General features: G+C 36.2%; 1 protein-coding gene and 1 long non-coding RNA gene across 2 annotated transcripts; one reads left to right on the top strand and one right to left on the bottom strand.

Moving 5' to 3' along the window:
- Positions 3,088-6,451, top strand: LOC109949241. The gene is made up of 3 exons (XR_002271799.1): positions 3,088-4,982; positions 5,109-6,142; positions 6,240-6,451. It is a non-coding gene; the product is annotated as an uncharacterized LOC109949241 (long non-coding RNA).
- Positions 11,904-14,573, bottom strand: LOC18776107. Its single transcript, XM_007209675.2, has 3 exons — positions 14,292-14,573; positions 13,352-13,528; positions 11,904-12,329 (listed from the first exon to the last, which is right to left on the bottom strand). Exons 1-3 carry the CDS (start codon positions 14,355-14,357, stop codon positions 12,120-12,122), a joined length of 453 nt encoding a protein of 150 aa, XP_007209737.1. The 5' UTR covers positions 14,358-14,573; the 3' UTR covers positions 11,904-12,119.

Below are 18,167 nucleotides of genomic sequence, written 5' to 3' on the forward strand. Positions count from 1 at the left end.
GAATGTGAGATTCAGTTGGCCTGTTGGCTTTAGCCACCCATTCATAGCCACTACACCTTGTAGCTCCCTAAAAAAACATAAAAAAAATTACGTTTTTTAGTTTGGGATTACAATGTAAGAGCATATTCTTTTAGTCTGGAGCAATTTTCGCTGTCTTTGCAATTAATGCCCGATATGGGTTACTATTTTACATGTTAATGCCCGAACTCGATTATTGTTGATTACATACAGCTTATTAGATTTTACATACGAGTTTTGGGAAGATAATACTTACATATGTTGTGAAGCACTTCCAATACGGTCTGCCCAGATTCCTTTCAAATTTGGAAATTAGCATCACCATCTCAGCATTGCAATGCTGATACCTCTTTGCTTCAGTGTTTGTTGAAGAAATCGACATCGCTTTGCCTAAACGTGAAAATGAAGAAAACAGATGAATTCAACCCTTCCAAATATTTGCTCAAAACACCCAAATTATTTTCCTTCAATTCTGAAAAGGAATTGTGTTTTATTTTTTGGTCCAAACATATATGGAGTTTGAATTGCGATTTTAGGGCCTTTTTTGGTCCTAACAATCCGTGAGCAGAAAATTCGAATTTTCAAAGATTTTTTTTTTAATTTTAACCCTAATCCATGAGCGGGAAAGAAAAGCAATGTTGTGGGGACTTTTTATATATATATTTTTACCCTAAACACTTCACAGTAAACCCTACACTATAAACTGTAGGCGGCTAACCCCTAAACCCTTAAAGTCATTTTTTAAATCAAAATTTAAGTGAAAATGAATTAAAAAAATGGAAAAGTGGAGTGTGGCAACATGGTATTGCACTGGGTGTCGCTGAGGTTTGCAGTTCCCCACTCTAGCGCCGACACTTGGCATTTCCTGATTACTTTATTAGTTTTATTTTTTTTGGAAAAATTCATAAATAAATAAAAATGAAAGAAAAATCTGCAAAAAAGGGGGAAAATTCCTAAGTATCTATACGGAAGAATACTTCATTAGGAAAGTACAATACCGGGTTTAGGAGTGGCTGAAAAATAAAATTAGGGAGTGAACCCTAGATGTGGATGATGCAAATGAAAACGCTAGTACACTTTGTAAACCCTACACTCTTATTTGTTCGATCACATTAATCCCATATCCAAATTTGTATGCCGCGATCTTTTTCTGGATATGTCATTGAAGGAAATCTCGTCACGATCCCGGAGGAATTTTTCTGGAATTTTTCCCCCTTAAATTAGATTTTTAAATGAATATTTAAGTGAAAATGAATAAAAAAAAATTAAAATGTGGCGTGTGGCGGCATGGTATTATGCCGCGTGTCGCTGAGGTTTGAAGCTCCCTACTCCAGTGCAGCCACTTGGCATTTCCTGATTATTATTTTTTTACAAAATTCATAAAAATGCAAGAAAAATCCCAAAAAATGGGGAAAATTTCTATGTATCTAGAATGATATCGATATATCTCCTGAAATATCTGTAAATTAGAGGCCCAATATTATTTACACGGTCGATATTTTCATCCTTGAGTCCAATTGGTCCAGTTGAGCTCGAACCTAATTGTCATATATAATTCCCACCTTAACAGGTGGGCTCGTACTATTGGTTATGAAATTGGGCCATTATGGGTAAGGCTGGCCTTAGGTTAATTTACATGGTGTTCATTAAAAGGACTTCTAATCCTAAAGGAGCTAGGATATTTTAGGTTCACTAGGATACGCCTACCTAAAGGAAGACCAAGTCTGAGGAGAACTAAGTCGTTCTTGAGTTCTACTCCCAAAAGGTTTAGATCATCTAGGATGTCAAAAAGGCTGAACGACTGTCACTCTAAGGTATGCAATTCTAAGCACCAGAATCTATCGTATACTTTTCTCTCAAGTAATTGACTGACTTAAGCATTGAAATATCTTTGGCTGACACCACACTGGTGTCAACTCCCATTAGCTCTTCTTTTTTGTAGATTGTGGAGGACAACCTTGTTGGTCATGTCGACCTAGTCTGGTCAAATTGTCCGACCTCGATCTCAAAGAGGTTTTCCCGCTGTTGAATCAAATTTAGGAATCAACAGCCTGGCGTTGTCAGTAGGAATCAGCATCTCGTTGATTTTCACCTAAGTTTTTCGACAACAACCCTTTCTCAACACCATGAGTTGCCAGTTTAGCCTCAAAGCAGTTGCCACACCGACTCCTCCGAATAAAGGATAAAATAAATTTTTGAAGAAAATCATTAGAAAAACATGATCTTTATTTGAACAACTTATTGGCAACGGAAGCTTAAACATACATCTATAAGTTCAAAACAAGAATGACCCAAAGTTCCTTCCATCGGCAATCATGGCTGAAAAAAGGGAAACAATATAGAATAGGAAACCATCCTCTACATTACAAAGGCCACTCTAGATTTAATTCCCTTTTTATTTTCTCCATGCTTTCCTTTGTATCCATGCCTCTCTTGGATTGATTAGGATTTTCCCAAATTCATGATATCTCTACACATCGACATACTAGAAATTAATCTAGCAACTGATTTTCTCTCTTATTAGCAGTGGTTGAGACCCCTCTTTGTGACATTTGTCAGCTATGCTAGAGATTGAGAGTTTAATTCTCGCACTTCCTACTCTTCTTTCAAGTCTTGGGGCTTGTGGTGTCCTACATTTGATGTTTCACGTGTTTTTATAGGAAAAAATATACCCTATAAGACTTAGTCAGATCCCATTGATTGGTAGGAGAATCAAAACCAAATCATCTAGCCTTTGTCTTCAAGTAACCTCCGAATGCTTGTTCTTGCCATATACCTATTCCATTTCCATACAAATGTTTTCTCAATAGATGAGCCCACCTATTTGATAACCTATTGTTTATCCTAAGGCTGTAAAGAAAAATCAAAATCTTGAAATTTTGGAGGTTTTTAAACAAGTGAAAATCAATATACCTCTTTTGGATGCTATAAAACAAATTCCTTCATATTCAAATTTTTAAAAGGATTTATGCACTATCAAAAAAAAGCACAATGTTGATAAGACCGCATTTTTAACTGAAAATGTAAGTGCAATTCTTCAAACTAATACTCCACCCAAGTACAAAGATCCAGGTTGCCCCACAATTTCTTGTATTATTGGGAATTTTAGCATTGAACAAGCTTTATTGGATTTGGGTGCTAGTGTTAATTTATTGCCTTACTCGGTTTATGAGCAATTGGGTCTTGGTGAATTAAAACCCACCTCAATAACATTGCAATGGACTGACTGTTCAATCAAAATCCCAAGAGGTATGGTGGAAGATGTGCTGGTTCAGGTAGACAAATTTTATTTTTCAGTTGATTTTATAGTTTTGGATACTGAACTAGTTATATATTCTAATTCTCAAATTCATGTTATTCTTGGAAGACCATTTCTTGCTACATCTAATGCTCATATAAATTGCAGGAATGGACTTATGCAACTATCATATGGGAACATGACATTGGAGCTCAACATATGCAACATATGCAAGCAGCCCGCAAACAATGAAGATGTCGACAAAGAAGTTTACATGATTGAGACAATTGTTCAAAATTTCTTTAATTCTTCTTTTTCTTATGATCCATTGCAAATTTGTTTAGTAAATAGGGATTGTAATTTTACACAAGATTTTGAAGTACAATATCTTCGTTCTTTGTTTGATTCTGCGCAGGTACAAGAACATAATGGTTGGATACCAAAATATGAGGAGCTGCCAACTGTGAGAGATGAGACAAAATCATCAAGAGAAGAAGCCCAAAATGTGAATTGAAGCCTCTTCCTGCTGAACTTAAATATGCTTTTTTGGGAGAGGATGAGACCTATCCTGTGGTAATATCTTCTAAACTAGAGCTTTTGCATGAAGGTATGTTACTTAAAGTTTTGAAAGATCATAGGACTGCTATTGGATGGACTTTATCTGATATTAAAGGTATTAGTCCTTTGGTTTGCACACACCAAATTTTTCTTGAAGAAGATGCTAAACCAATTAGGCAGGCTCAATGTAGACTTAACCCAACAATGAAAGAAGTTGTACAAAAAGAAGTACTTAAACTTTGGGATGCAGGTATCATATATCCAATTTCTGATAGCAAATGGATGAGTCCTACACAGGTTGTTCCTAAAAAATCAGGAGTCACAGTAGTTGAAAATGATACTGGATGGAGAATGTGTATTGATTATCGTAAATTGAACTCAGTCACAAGAAAGGATCATTTTCCTTTACCATTTCTTGACCAAATTTTGGAAAGAGTTGCAGGGCATATGTATTATTGTTTTTCAGATGGTTATTCAGGATATTATCAAATTGAGATTTCATTAAAAGATCAAGAAAAAACAACTTTTACTTGCCCATTTTGAACTTTCGCTTTTAGAAAAATGCCTTTTGGTCTTTGCAATGCACCAGCTACATTCCAACGTTGCATGATAAGCATATTTAGTGACATGGTAGAAAAATATTTACAAGTTTTCATGGATGACGTTACTGTGTTTGGTGATTCATTTTCTGATTGTTTATCTAACTTGGAGAATGTTCTTATCAAGTGTAAAGAGAAAAATTTGATGCTTAATTAGGAGAAATGCCAATTCATGGTCACATCTGGCATAGTACTTAGACACATTGTTTCTCACAAAGGAATTGAAGTGGATAAGTCAAAAATTGATTTAATTGCTAATCTGCCTATTCCTAAAACTGTTAAAGATATTATATCTTTTTAGGACATGCAGGTTCTACCGGAGATTCATACAAAATTTTAGTGCAATTGCAAGGCCATTAAATAATCTCTTGGAGAAAGATGCTAAATTTGATTGGAATTATGCATGTCAAGAAGCATTTGAGAACTTGAGTAAAATGCTAACATCAACTCCTATAATGCAGCCCCTATATTGGTCCATGCCATTTGAAATAATGTGTGATGCTAGTGATGGTGCTATTGGGGCAGTGCTAGGCCAAAGAAAAGACAAGAAGCCTGTTGTTATCTGCTACGTAAGCAGAACTTTGAATAGTGCATAGAAAATTACACTACAACTGAAAAAGAATTGCTTGCTGTAGTTTTTGCACTGGAAAAGTTTAGGTCGTATATTTTGGGCTGACAAATTGTTATTTTTACAGATCATTCGGCCTTGAAGTATTTATTGACAAAAGCCAAATCACGATTAATTAGATAGATTTTGCTTCTCCAAGAATTTGATCTTACAATCAAGGACAAGAAAGGAGTGGAGAATGTTGTTGCAGACCATCTTTCTAGGATATCTTTTGAGGAGCCTTCTGAATATTTGCCTATAAAAGATTCATTTCCTGATGAACAATTGTTTGGTGTTTCTAAATTGCCATGGTTTGCTAACATTGTGAATTTTCTTGCTACAGGTCTTATCCCACCTCACTGGACCTCACAAGAGAAAAAGAAATTTATGGTTGAGGTGAGAAAATTCTTTTGGGATGACCCGTATCTCTTCAAATATTGTCCCGATCAGGTAATCCGTAGATGTGTTCCTGATGATGAAATATTTAGTGTCATATCTTTTTGTCATTTTGAGGCTTGTGGAGGTCCCTTTTCTCCGAAAAAGACTTCAGCCAAAATTCTTCAATGTGGTTTTTATTGGCCCAGACTTTTCAAAGATGTGTATGAATTTTGCAAGACTTGTCCAAGTTGTCAAAAGTTGGGAAAAATTACTCGACGTAATATGATGCCTCTTAACCCAATTTTAATTATTGAAATTTTTTACTGTTGGGGCATTGATTTTATAGGTCCTTTTCCTCCATCTTTTGGTTACTTATATATCCTTATTGCTGTGGGTTATGTTTCAAAATGGATTGAGGCCATACCATGTCGAAAGAATGATTATAAAATTATTTTGAAATTTTTGAAAGAAAATGTATTGTCCAGGTTTGGTACTCCTAGAGCGATCATCAGTGATGGAGGATCACATTTTTGCAACCGACCATTTGAAGCTTTGATGAAAAAATATGGGATAACCCATAAGATTCCACTCCATACCATCCACAGACAAATGGCCAAGCAGAACTTGCAAACAGGGAAATCAAGCAAATTTTGGAAAAGACGGTGAATCCAACCCAGAAGGATTGGTCATTGAGACTAACTGATGCTTTGTGGGCATACTGTACTTCATACAAATCACCTCTTGGTATGTCCCCATATAGGCTAATTTATGGTAAACCTTGTCATTTACCTGTTGAATTAGAACATAAAGCATATTGGGCTATCAAATTGTTTAACTTTAGTCTTGGAGATGCAGGGTACCTTGAGAAAACTCCAATTGAATGAACTTGAGGAAGTCAGGAATGATGCATATGAGAACTCACGAATTTACAGAGAACGTACTAAAGTTTTGCATGATAAAAATATTTTGAGGAAAAATTTTGAGCCTTCTCAACTTGTTCTTTTGTATAATTCTAGACTTCATTTGTTTCCTGGAAAATTAAGAACTAAATGGACAGAGCCTTTCATTGTTAAAAAAGTTTTCCCATATAGGACTGTTGAAGTTGAGGATCCCAAGAATGAAAATATTTTTAAGGTTAATGGCCAACGACTTAAACCTTACTTGGGGAGATGTGTTCTAGAAGATGAGATAGTTTCTTTGAACGAACCTATTTACCAGGATTGATTGGACTTCCCTTAGTCCATCTCATGCCATAATTTCTTCGGAACTCTCCCCTTAACTAGCAAGCTTCTAACCATGTTGAGAATGGTTCTATTCTTTCTTTCCAATACACCATTTTGCTGAGGTGTATATGCAGCTGTAATTGCCTTATAATACCTTGCTCAACACAAAAAATCTTCAAACTCCTTTGAACAATATTCTCCACCACGATCAGTTCAAAAATTCTTAATGGTTCTTCCAATTTCATTCTCAACAAGTGCTTTGAAGCTTTTAAATACATGAAAAGCCTTTGATTTTTCCTGCAAAAAAAAAATACACCCATGCTCTCCGGCTAAACTCATCGATAAAAGAAACAAAGTATTTCTTTTTACCATTTGATACAGGTGTGATGGGACCAAAAATGTCAAAATGCATCAACTCCAACAAATTATGAGCTCTCTAAGCCTTTCCTTTTGGGAACTCATCACGGTGTCGTTTGCTAACAACACAATCTTCACAAACTTTGGATGGGGGAGTGATCATAGGGAGAACTGTCACCATTTGCTTATGGTGGAATGTTCTTAGCCCAATAAAATTTAAGTGCCCATAACGGTAATGCCACAACCATGTTGACTCTTGCACCTTCGTAGAGAGACAATTCTGAATGTTATTCTAAATATACAATGGAAACATTCGATTTGTTGTCATGTGGACTTCTGCAATCAAACCCTCTCAAGATGTTGAATTTTACAACATCCTCTTTGAATAATGATGGTATAGCCCTTCTCTTGCAACTAACCCATGCTAATAAGATTACTCTTGAATTCTAGGACATAGAACACACTAGAAATTGTCTGCACAATGTTATTACTCAACTGAAATCTAATATTTTCCTTTTCCCATAACATAGATATTAGAATTGTTACCAAGCTTCACAGTCTTTTTAAAGGTTTTATCAAAATCAGACAAAAAGGACTTATTACCGCACATATGCTTGCTGCACCCAAAATCTAAATACCACAAATACAATTTAGACTCCTTTCTATCAAGAGTTGCAACTTCCTTTTTCTCAAGGTACACCATCAAGAGTAGCTCATCTTCTGTTTTTGTAAAGTTAGACTTTTCCTTCCTTTCTGCACATTCATACTGAAAATGGTCATATTTGTGGCAGCGATAACAATCAATGTTTGATTTGGCAAACCTTGATTCTTTGTCAAGTGATCGATGGTTATCATGCCCTCAATCTCTTCCTCTTCCACGACCTCTACTATGGCCTTTAAAAACATCGGACTCTAGTTTTTCCTGTAACTGTGTTGGCTTAATCCTACTGAAGATGGTGGATTCTTGCCTCCCTTGTACTGGATAGACCTCTTTAGATGGTTTGGATAACTTTGTTAAGGCACTGTCCTTCTTCCTTGATAAATGCTCATCTAACACTTGTCCTTTTATGGCTATCTCCAGCTCACATTCACACCTGCATTTGCTACAAAGAACAACTCCATATATAATAGGTGCCTTTGGTCTAATCAGAGCTTCTTTGATAACTCTCTTGTTTTGACTCGGACCTATCTCCACTGTCAACTTCCTTTTCTCTTTCTCTGACCAATTTAGGTTAACCATATTGATATGAGGTTTAGGAAAAGGATTTGTATCAATCATAGGAGCTTTCTCAGCTATTTTTAATTTTTCCGAGGCTAATGCTTCCTGGACAACATCCCTGAAAATGACACAACTGTTGGTAGTGTAATTCTAAGAGTTATACCCTTCACCTCTTTGGCCTTCGGTAACTTGTGTCTAGGTGGTGTATCTATAGCTTTTTGAGAACATTTCATCAAACAAAGTGTCCAACTTCGATAAACTAAAAGAATATACTTTGTTTGCCGGCTGTTTATTTGGAATGAAACCTCCAGTGAAAGATGGTGGTTTTTGATCCTTTGGTGGCTTGAGTAAAGCTTTACAGCTTATAGGACCTTTTATTTTAGCCAATTCTGCCATAACTACCCTAGTTTCCTCTAGCTCTAGCTATTCTTCTGACTCTATCTCTACCAAATGTACTGAAGATGAAGGGGTCATGTAGTATGTACCTTTAAAAGCATTCCTCTTATGTTGTTCTTCCTTCAATAATTCTTCATATTTAGTGACCTTATCTGCCAGTTCTGTCAAGTCTCTAAACACTACTCCTTCGAATCTCTTTCTCAAGGAAATCCTCAGAGATGTTTGTGCCATTTGGATAAAATGTCTTTCTTCTATAGGAATTTTGCACTTCATTTTCAACTTTCTGAACCTAGTAATGAAGTCTTGAGCTGACTCATTCTCACTTTGCTTAAGTGCAGTTAGATCACTGATGGTGACTTTAGGCTGGATTCTATGGTAGTAATCATGAAAAGCATTCTCTATCGGTTCCCAAGTATGGATAGAATAGGGTGGCAAGTTGGTATACCTATACAAGGCTTGACCGAATAGAGAATTCCCAAAAAGCTTGAGTTTTAATAAAGGGTTGTTCTCTATAACTATGCACTGAATATAAAACCTACCTATATGTTCAGCATATGAGGCATATCTATCTTCTCCATTAAACAAAGTAAAATATGGCACCTTAAACCTAGGAGACAAAGGCATTTGATCGATGTAGGCTGGATAAGGTTTCCTGTAAATGGGCCTTTCTACTCTCCTTGCTTCAGGATCTACCATTTCTCTGATCATTCTTTTTAATACCCCTATGTCATTGGGAGCATTGATAAGGGGTGGATTCTGAATTTGTGGTGGTTGAAAGTGATCAACCCTTGCTGGATCAATTCTGAGAGGTCTTGGAATAACGTATTCCTTCTGTTCTAATTCCTCTTCAAATTCATTATTATTTCTCCAATCACCTCCTCCAGCTTTATTCCTTTCATAGAAATGATTAGCACCCCCTTTTCCCCTTCTACCTCATGGCAAATAAGGAAATGGGTTAGGATCCAACCTTTAAGGCCTATATGGGACCATTGGAACTGGTTATGGAACTGCTTGCTCTTATGACTTACGAAAAACAGGGGGTTCGTTATTCAAATGTTGGACTGGAGGTGGATTAGCCCTTTCAATCTGAACTTGTTGGGGCTGAACTGGTGCAACTCTTGCAGGCCGAGAAGGTGGATGAGGTTCATTTTGGATAGGATCTTCTTGGTTTAAAACGATTGCTACCCCTTGTCCAGGATGAGCTTCTTCTAACTTAGGCATTCCAAAAGTTTGTTGAATGAAAGGATCTGGTTGGTATGGCCATTCCAGCCTTGGAGGAGTTCCATATGGAAGATCTAACAATTCCATATGTTCTTGGATGCGCTCAAATTGGATGTTTGTAGCATGAGTTCGCCTATTCCTTGCAGAAGTGCTTCCTTGACCTGAACCTCTTGCATCACTTTTATCTGAATAAACTTGTTATGGCTCTGGTTGGAGCGATGCTTTGCCTAGTTCTATAGCTAATCGTGGATTTTGGCTTGTTCTTCCTGTATTCATATACCAACAATAGTTGTCAGAAATATGTTTATCTAGATATCCCATCGAGCTTGCCAAATTGTTTACCCTTTTATATTTGAGCCTGTTGAAAGCTAAGTAAAATTCCTCATTGACCTATTGACCATTAATTGTCTCGAGAATCAATTTTCTTTTATGTGAGCGTGTCATTGTTAGCAATTAAAACTCTAACATATTTGAATGATTTTATATACTTGCGCCCCAAGTAATAGACTTTAAACAAACAATTGTGATTTTGGGTGGGGAAACCTCCCAAGAAAGTTCTGTTCTATGCCTTAGACTAGTGAGGACTTCCCAATTTATCTAGATAAAAATGGTAAGTAAAGCAAAATACACGAATCTATGAAGGATATAACAAACTAGTCCAAGCAGAACTGCCTAGAACACAAAGCTTAAAATGAATTGCTAAGTCTAGATAGGCCTCAAAGTTTTAGGTTTTGACTTCTGCTTTAAAATACCATCACAATGATGATTTGAGATTAGGCTGGACTGGATCTCTTTTGCTTGGACTAGATGTTTCTACACTGGAATTGCACGTCAGCACCTTCAACCAATAGAGATTTAGCTGGAAATCGATACCAATGTTGAGATTGGCAGAGCTATAAACAAGTTGAGCCGTGTGGAGGTAGAAAAAGTGAGCAGAACTGCAGGCTAGTACCTATTCTGACTGATTTTGAGTGATCTGATAGTTTTTTAGACAATTTTAAGACATTAAGATGTCTTTATTAATTTTGTTGAGTTTTTCATATGATGAAATACCTGACTTCTGCTTGCTTTATCTAATTTGAGAAACCAAATTTGTAAGGAAAATTAATCTCTTTTGAGTTCTGATTGGAATACCTTGTCTAGATTGCAAAAGAAATCTTGTTTTCTCATTGACTGTCTCAGCTTTTCTTTGAGCCGAATTGCTTCCTGAAGAAGATTGCTTGCTTGCTTTTGGTTGTTGCCAAATCGTATGATCTTTGGTAAGTTTTGAATTGATTGTTTGTATTGGGTTTCTGTTTGATTGGTTGGTTGGTTGGTCCAGGTATTCTTGTATTTATAGGAGAATGTGTGATGATGAAAAGTCTTGGATATTTTCGGTTTTGGATTAATCCCTCGTAAATGCACGAGTGGTAAAAGATTGTTAGCCAGTTTCTTTGATGATTTTTGGCTCCTTGTTCATTAATGTTCCTGAATGTCTCCTAATCATTCTTTTTGCAAAAACATTGAACTGAAGTGAATAATAATGCCTAGATTCTTCCAACGTTAGTCCCATAAATACAAATATCCTGGTAGTAGCAAGAAATCCGGCGATGTAATAAGTAGCTGTGATTTCCAACTAAAATAAGTCTGACTTCACTTTCCAGCTTCCATGGTCAATCAAATTTATTTGGAGTCTAGTTACCAACGGTGAGGTGTCATTCTGACATACCTTAATAGTTAAGAATTGTAAACTTAGGATCAACTAATTCAAATAATTTGTTTCTTGGGATCAACTAATTTATTTAATTTAATCCCTCTTTTGTTGAATAGTATGGGTCATTAACCATTTTTGGTAAACAAAGCCCAACACCTTCTGGAAAGTAAAGCCCATGTTTATTTCGGGCTGGCGCACAAATTTCAGGCCCAAACAGCAATTAATCCACAAATAGTAAGGTGAGGTATTTACAACTTATATTTCATTATCCGGATGCAATTTGGTGATACTAGTCATCTTTATCATGCAAGCAGCTGGCACTGCAGAACTATCTACTTACACATCCACATCTCCTAGTACAATTGCACAAGAAATAAAGCTGCTGTAAGAAATATGAAATTCTGAGAACATGGCTAGATTGCATTTATTCTTAAGGTGCAACTCTGACATTATTGTCATGATACATAAAGAAATACATATATTCATGCAATACTATAAAAACTGAAAATTAAAAATATACAATACGAGAGCAATGGTAGTGACAGTGAGAGCGAGAATGAAATGGTAAATTTAAGACCATTAAGGTCCAAATATGAAACAATTTACCGGAGTTTAAATGCCAGATGCATTACATTCTTCTAGGAGATTGAGAAGGTTATGTTCAGGGGCACTAAGAGAGGGTAAAATCATGCGATTGGTTCGTTTTTGTCTTGGTTTTGTCCCAGAATCTTCAGAATCAATAGATCCCCCTTCCTTCATCACTGGCAAGTCACCTCTCCTTGGCACAGTTGCTGATACTCGCTCCTTCCATAGTCTCCCATCCTGAAGGTCAAAGAAGCAATATCAGCATTCTATATAACAACAATTAACAAATTTTGAGTAAATATAAACAAATTAATGGCAATCTTAAGCCATTTCTACATTTATATCCACACCACTTCTACATTTATATCCAATGGTAAGCATGTGATTAGGAGAAGTCAATGCTTATATACAACACACTTTATCCGATAAATCCACAGAAAATGGCAAAGACCAAAGACTTCACAGCTGCCTGTATGGCCAGAGAAACTGTTCGGTACCCTCTCTCAAATAGGCACAAAGTTTTTCTTCTAGGCACTTCTTTGTCCTACCGTATGTTGGAAGCTAGTGACAAAACATCAACAGAAAAACACTCAACATGGTTCCGCCATACCAAACGTAAATGTTTCAAGCAAACCTTACCCAGCAGCACTTAAATTAATACTACAGTTGTACATCTGACATAAGGTATGGCGATCCAGATACTTAAACTACAAAATAAACAAGTAAGGTTTGCTAGGTAACACGAAAAAAACAGGTCTTGGAACAATATATCTTTGTGGGATTGCTTCACAGAAATCTTCTTGTGTGATATTCAACGACAGAGAAATATTTTCATTCTTTTCTAATTGTAACTTTCAAGAATAAAGGAATCTCCGTCTTCCATATATATAGCATCATGACACATTTTTGCAAGCCACATAATGTCTTAGTATCACCACATACATAGGGATCAGAGTTGGAAACTTTTATAACCTTAAACAACATATCCTGAATCCAACACTGAAAAAAATTTCAACGCTCAGGCAGCCAAGGTTGTCATCTAATTCAATCAGCACAAAATAGAGACTGACTTCAATTATTACCATCAAACCTACTTGGACAACATGCAATGTCATCCAGAAGCAGCTTATTGGTAATCATAGTTGACGCAGTTAAAAAAATCAATTTCTACTTCATGCCATCCAAACCAGCTCTAGCACCCTATATTGCTAACTTAAAAAACAAAAAATTCTTTAATGGAAGTCAGGATTTTATCTTACATTAAGAATTGAAGGTTCAGGTAACGGGCACTGGATTGGTCTATCATTGTTGAGAGGCTCGATTGGATGTTCAACTGGCTTAAACTCTACCGCTACCTCAATCCCATGAGAAGCGGTGATGGGGGCAGTTGCTGAACCTGTACCCTCTGAATTTGGGGGCAATACTTCCCTCTCATCCTGCAACAGATAGCAAATTACACGAAATTCTGAATGCACGTATCAAAGCCATAAATTCCATTGCAATGTGTAGCACAATCAGCAAGCGGCCGAATTTAAATCTGTCAGAAAATCTGTTGCTGTTAAGGAATTCAATGTAACTCACAGAACATTGTAAATTGACTTTGCACAACCAAAGAAAAAAGGAAAAAAAAGAAAGAAAAAGAGGGTCAATACCAATAAGAAGAAAGCAAACCACTTAAATTAATCACAGGCCTTGATGGTAACAAAGATTTATCCCCAATCAGTCAAACAGAAATCATCAGTCATATGATTTATTCAATAAATAACAGAATAATGAAATTCAACAAACAGCTGACACAGTAGCTTTGCAAAAACTAATCAATATATTTCAAGGATCAAAGGGTTCATAACCCAAAACCAAAAGAGTCGAATTTGAAGAAATGGTATTTCAAAATAAACATATCCAAAACCAAAAGAAATGGTCAGATCCTGAGAAAAGTTCCACAACAGAAGACTAAATCAAACCCCATTTCACAAATTATAGAAGCAATTAAAAAAAAAAAAAAGTCAACCCCAGTCAAAATAAGACAGTCTAAAATATCTAATAACTACCTCAAAACGATTACAGACCCAGCAAAAGGAACAACAATCAGAGGATTGCAAATAAAAGAACACATCTAAAAAAGTGCAAAATCAAACATTTTGAAGAACAAGCCAATTATTGAAAATAAAAGAGAGAGCAGAAGAGAAGAGTTCTTACAATGGCACTCTGGGTCCGCCGATGAGCAGCTCTGCTGACAGAGAACCTTGAGAAAATACCCACCATAGTTCTTTTACTTTAGCAAAACTAAATTCACACGAAACGGTGTTATGATATTGGCTTTATTTGTCCAACCAACTACTTTCTCTCTCCGTCTCTCCGTCTCTCCGTCTCTCTGTCTCTCTGTCTCAACTCTCTCTCTCTAGAGTACATACACCCAAATGATGCTCGACCACAAGGGTGTTTCAATCTTTGTTTCTGTTCCTTTTCTAGAGAAAGTGATGGATAGAGAAAGTTCGGGTACATAAGATATATTTTTTTTATAAGGCAGATTAGGTGAGGTTGCTTGGCGTAATGGGTTTTGTCCGTTTGAGATTTCCCTTTGTCTTGCTGTAGTTATTTGCTTTGCAGTCAGTAGATAAAAGGCTGTGAACGAGAAGAAACAAAGTGTTAGAGAATCATGAAATGGAGAAATAAACTTTTTTTTTTTTTTTTCGTTTTCACGGAAATTACAACTCAAGTGGTTAAGAATATTTTTTCTACCTCACGACAAGGAAAGTCAGTCCGAACAAGAATGAGACCCATTTACCAAGTGAACCCGAAGGCAATTAGTAATGCTACACTTATTATATTTTTATCTCATATTTCTATATCACATGATGTGGCATGTCCATATTATATGTCACATCAATTAAATCAATAAAGTGTATTTTAATTAAGACAATTAGAAAAACAAATACTTAAATAAATCATAAAAGAAAAGAAAAAATTAAATAATTTTAATGATGTGGTTGTCCACCTCAACTGCCACATAGGATGATATAAGAATGTGGTATACAAATGTGGTAAGAGTAGCATTATTCTTGCCTGAACTGCTGCCTAGAAGAAATTATGGAATAAGATTATACTACCATGTTGAGCCCGTTTGGGAGTGCTTCTAGAACAGTTAAAAGCGCTTTCTGACAACCAAAAGCACTTCTGACAGCATTTAGCAGAAAAGTTTAGAAGCGCTTTCTGGAGAAGCACCAGTCATGTGCTTCTTCAAAAAGCACTCCCAAGTGCTTTCCAATAAGCACTTCAATTTCTTATGAAATTTCAACGTTTTAATAATAAAAGCACTTAAAGTAAAAGTGCTTCATAAAGAAACAGTCTCAAACGAGCCCTTAATTTCTGATACTCTCATTCGAAATTTGTCACTTGTCATTTTTCAAAACAAGCAAAGCTTTTTTTACAGTTGGACAAGAAACCCATTATTATCCCTTGAAATAAAATTAAGAAAATAAAAAATCAGCAAAAGACATAGCAACCCACCCTGACCCGCTCTCTTACCTCGCGCTTCCTCTCCCCTTGGTCACCGCCCCTCCCCTCTTTTTCTCTTCCCTAGTCTCTCTTTCTTCCTTCCTCTCTCTCCCTCACTTTGTGGCCTTCTCACACAGTTCAAAAAATTAACCATTGGTGGCTACCAAAGACCCATCTTTTTTTTGAAGGTCTCGCTCATTTTTTGACAGATTTTATCATATCTAAAAAAGGTTGAGGTGAAAGATGGGTGTTAATGGTAATTGAATAAAATTGGACCCATTTTCAATGCTTATGAGATCTTGCATGTGATTCCACGGGTCCAAGACACCTTGCAGTTTTAGTGAGAGTGAGAGATAGGAGAGAAGATGAGAAGGAGGATAGGTAGTGCTGGGTAAGGGGTTGGGTCGGGTGTGAGGTGGTTTAAGCGTCTTTTTTGTCCTTTTTTGTCTTTTTTGGTTTATTTTTTCTTTAGTTTTATTTTTTTCTCTCTCTCTCCTTGTTACCCGACATTAGCAAGTTTCTCCGTCTCTTTTTTTGGGGTCAAATTCTCCCTCTATTGGCTATATCTTCTATTATCTTGGGTGGGCAACTTGGCAACAACATCTTCTCCTCTCCTTTTGTCAACAAGAAGTATTATTCTCATTCTTTCCTTTGCTATATATCTTTAATTATAGTTTCAATTTAAAATTGAGTATTCTATGGTTTAATTAGGGATGAATTATAATTTTGGGATTTTGTTGAAATTAATTAGGGCTTTGATTAGAGATGAATTATTCTAGGGTTTTGATTTGGAATTTTGTTAAAATTAAGTATTCTAGGGTTTAATTATGGATGAATTATAATTTTTGGTTTGGTATTGTTGAGACGCTATTATGAGAATTTGTTTGATTTTTTGTTGGTATGTTTGATTGAAATTCTTTCTACATATTATTCATAGGCTATGTTTTATTATGTCAAATCACAATCGGAATCTCAAGAGAACAAAGAATTTGTTGTCTTCTTTTAAGAAAAAGAATGATGGGTCATCATCTAGTACATTGCCTTCTAGCACTTCTTTATCTACTCCAATATGTGATGAGCAAAATCTTCCAGAGTCTCCAAATGTTGAGCCTCCAATTGAAAGAGTTGAATCTCAAATACTCAGTGATGATCATGATTTTAATATCAACTATCTTGAGCATGATCCAGGATTACATCATCTAATAAGCAAATATCGGTCGAATAAACAAGATAATGTGCGAAGTAAGGCTCATTATGTCTCCCCCTTCCCCCCCTCCCCTTCTCAGACTAGGTGTTTAGGCCTAAAAATTGTGCGGAGCCCAGCCCATTTTTCAAACCCACAAGACATAGTCTTGGCGCAAGACATAAGCACAACTTGGGCTTGATTTAAATAAACTGAGAGAGCAGCCCAAAAATCGAGAAAGCCTAGTCCAGGACCTGTCAGCCCACAAGGATAAACTTGGGCTTTGGAAAAACAGAGAAAAGGAATCAGCCCACAATCCCAAAAACTCGGCCTGGGCTTGGCGTGATCAAACGAAAAAGAGAAGAGCCCAATATTAAAGCAAACCCACGTGACTGTCTGACTTTGAAAAGTCAGCAAATTCAACTAGTCACAAGAGAGTTGATGGGGAATTAATGAAGGCAAGCCTTACAGGAAGATTTCTCCAGTCTTTACAATCAAGGAAGAATACCAAAATCCTTTTCTATATTTAGAAAAATTCTGCTCCAAAACAGGTGCCATTTCCAAGGGATAAGCAAGCTATATTTTCTAAAAAGATAAGTAGGTAGTAGGGAGTTGTTCACCTGGAAAATCAAACTAACCATCATGGCAGATTGGACTCTTACAAAAAGGAGATAAAAATCAAAGATAGGTTTTCTTTCAAAAAGCAGAGAAGTGATCCCACAAAGAACTGACTGTTGATGGTTTGTCTGCCAGAATAGATAAAATTCCCTGTTCTTTGACATTAAAAATGAAAGATCTTGCTTTTGGAGAAATCTGCTGCCCATTATTAAAAGAATAGAAATCTCATTCCAGCATTTTCTATAAATATGAGAGAGGGTTCAACAGATTAGAGGACAACCAAAAAAATAAATCAAAAACAAAAACTCAAAATGATCACTTGATCTCAAAAGCCTTCAAAACACTGAAGCAACCAAAAGCTCATTGAGCCACAAGAAACAAGTCAGCTATAATCCAGAATCTCTAACTTCAGTTCAGTTTTAGAGAAATAATTATTCAAAGTGAGATTTCTCTCATTACAAATTTGGTTCAGCACAAGCCAAATCAAGCAGAGTCCCGTTTTTTTTTTTTTTAACAAATATGAAAACCTCAACAAATTTATGGAGAGCCCTGATCAAGCAGAACAGGTACTACAGTGCAGTTCCAGCTCAGTAATCATCAAATCCAGCCACTTACGCCCCTTTCAGACTGAAGAAGTTCTAATTTTGCCCGTTGGGCTTGAAATAGATTAAAGCTCTGCCAAACTCGAACATTGGTATCAATTTATAGCTGAAACTTGTCAGTTGAAGGTGTCGATGGTCCAATCCATCACAGATACGTCCAATCCAGCCTGGATC

The sequence above is a fragment of the Prunus persica genome, chromosome G5, assembly GCF_000346465.2.
Source record: "Prunus persica cultivar Lovell chromosome G5, Prunus_persica_NCBIv2, whole genome shotgun sequence".
Taxonomy (NCBI): domain Eukaryota; kingdom Viridiplantae; phylum Streptophyta; class Magnoliopsida; order Rosales; family Rosaceae; genus Prunus; species Prunus persica.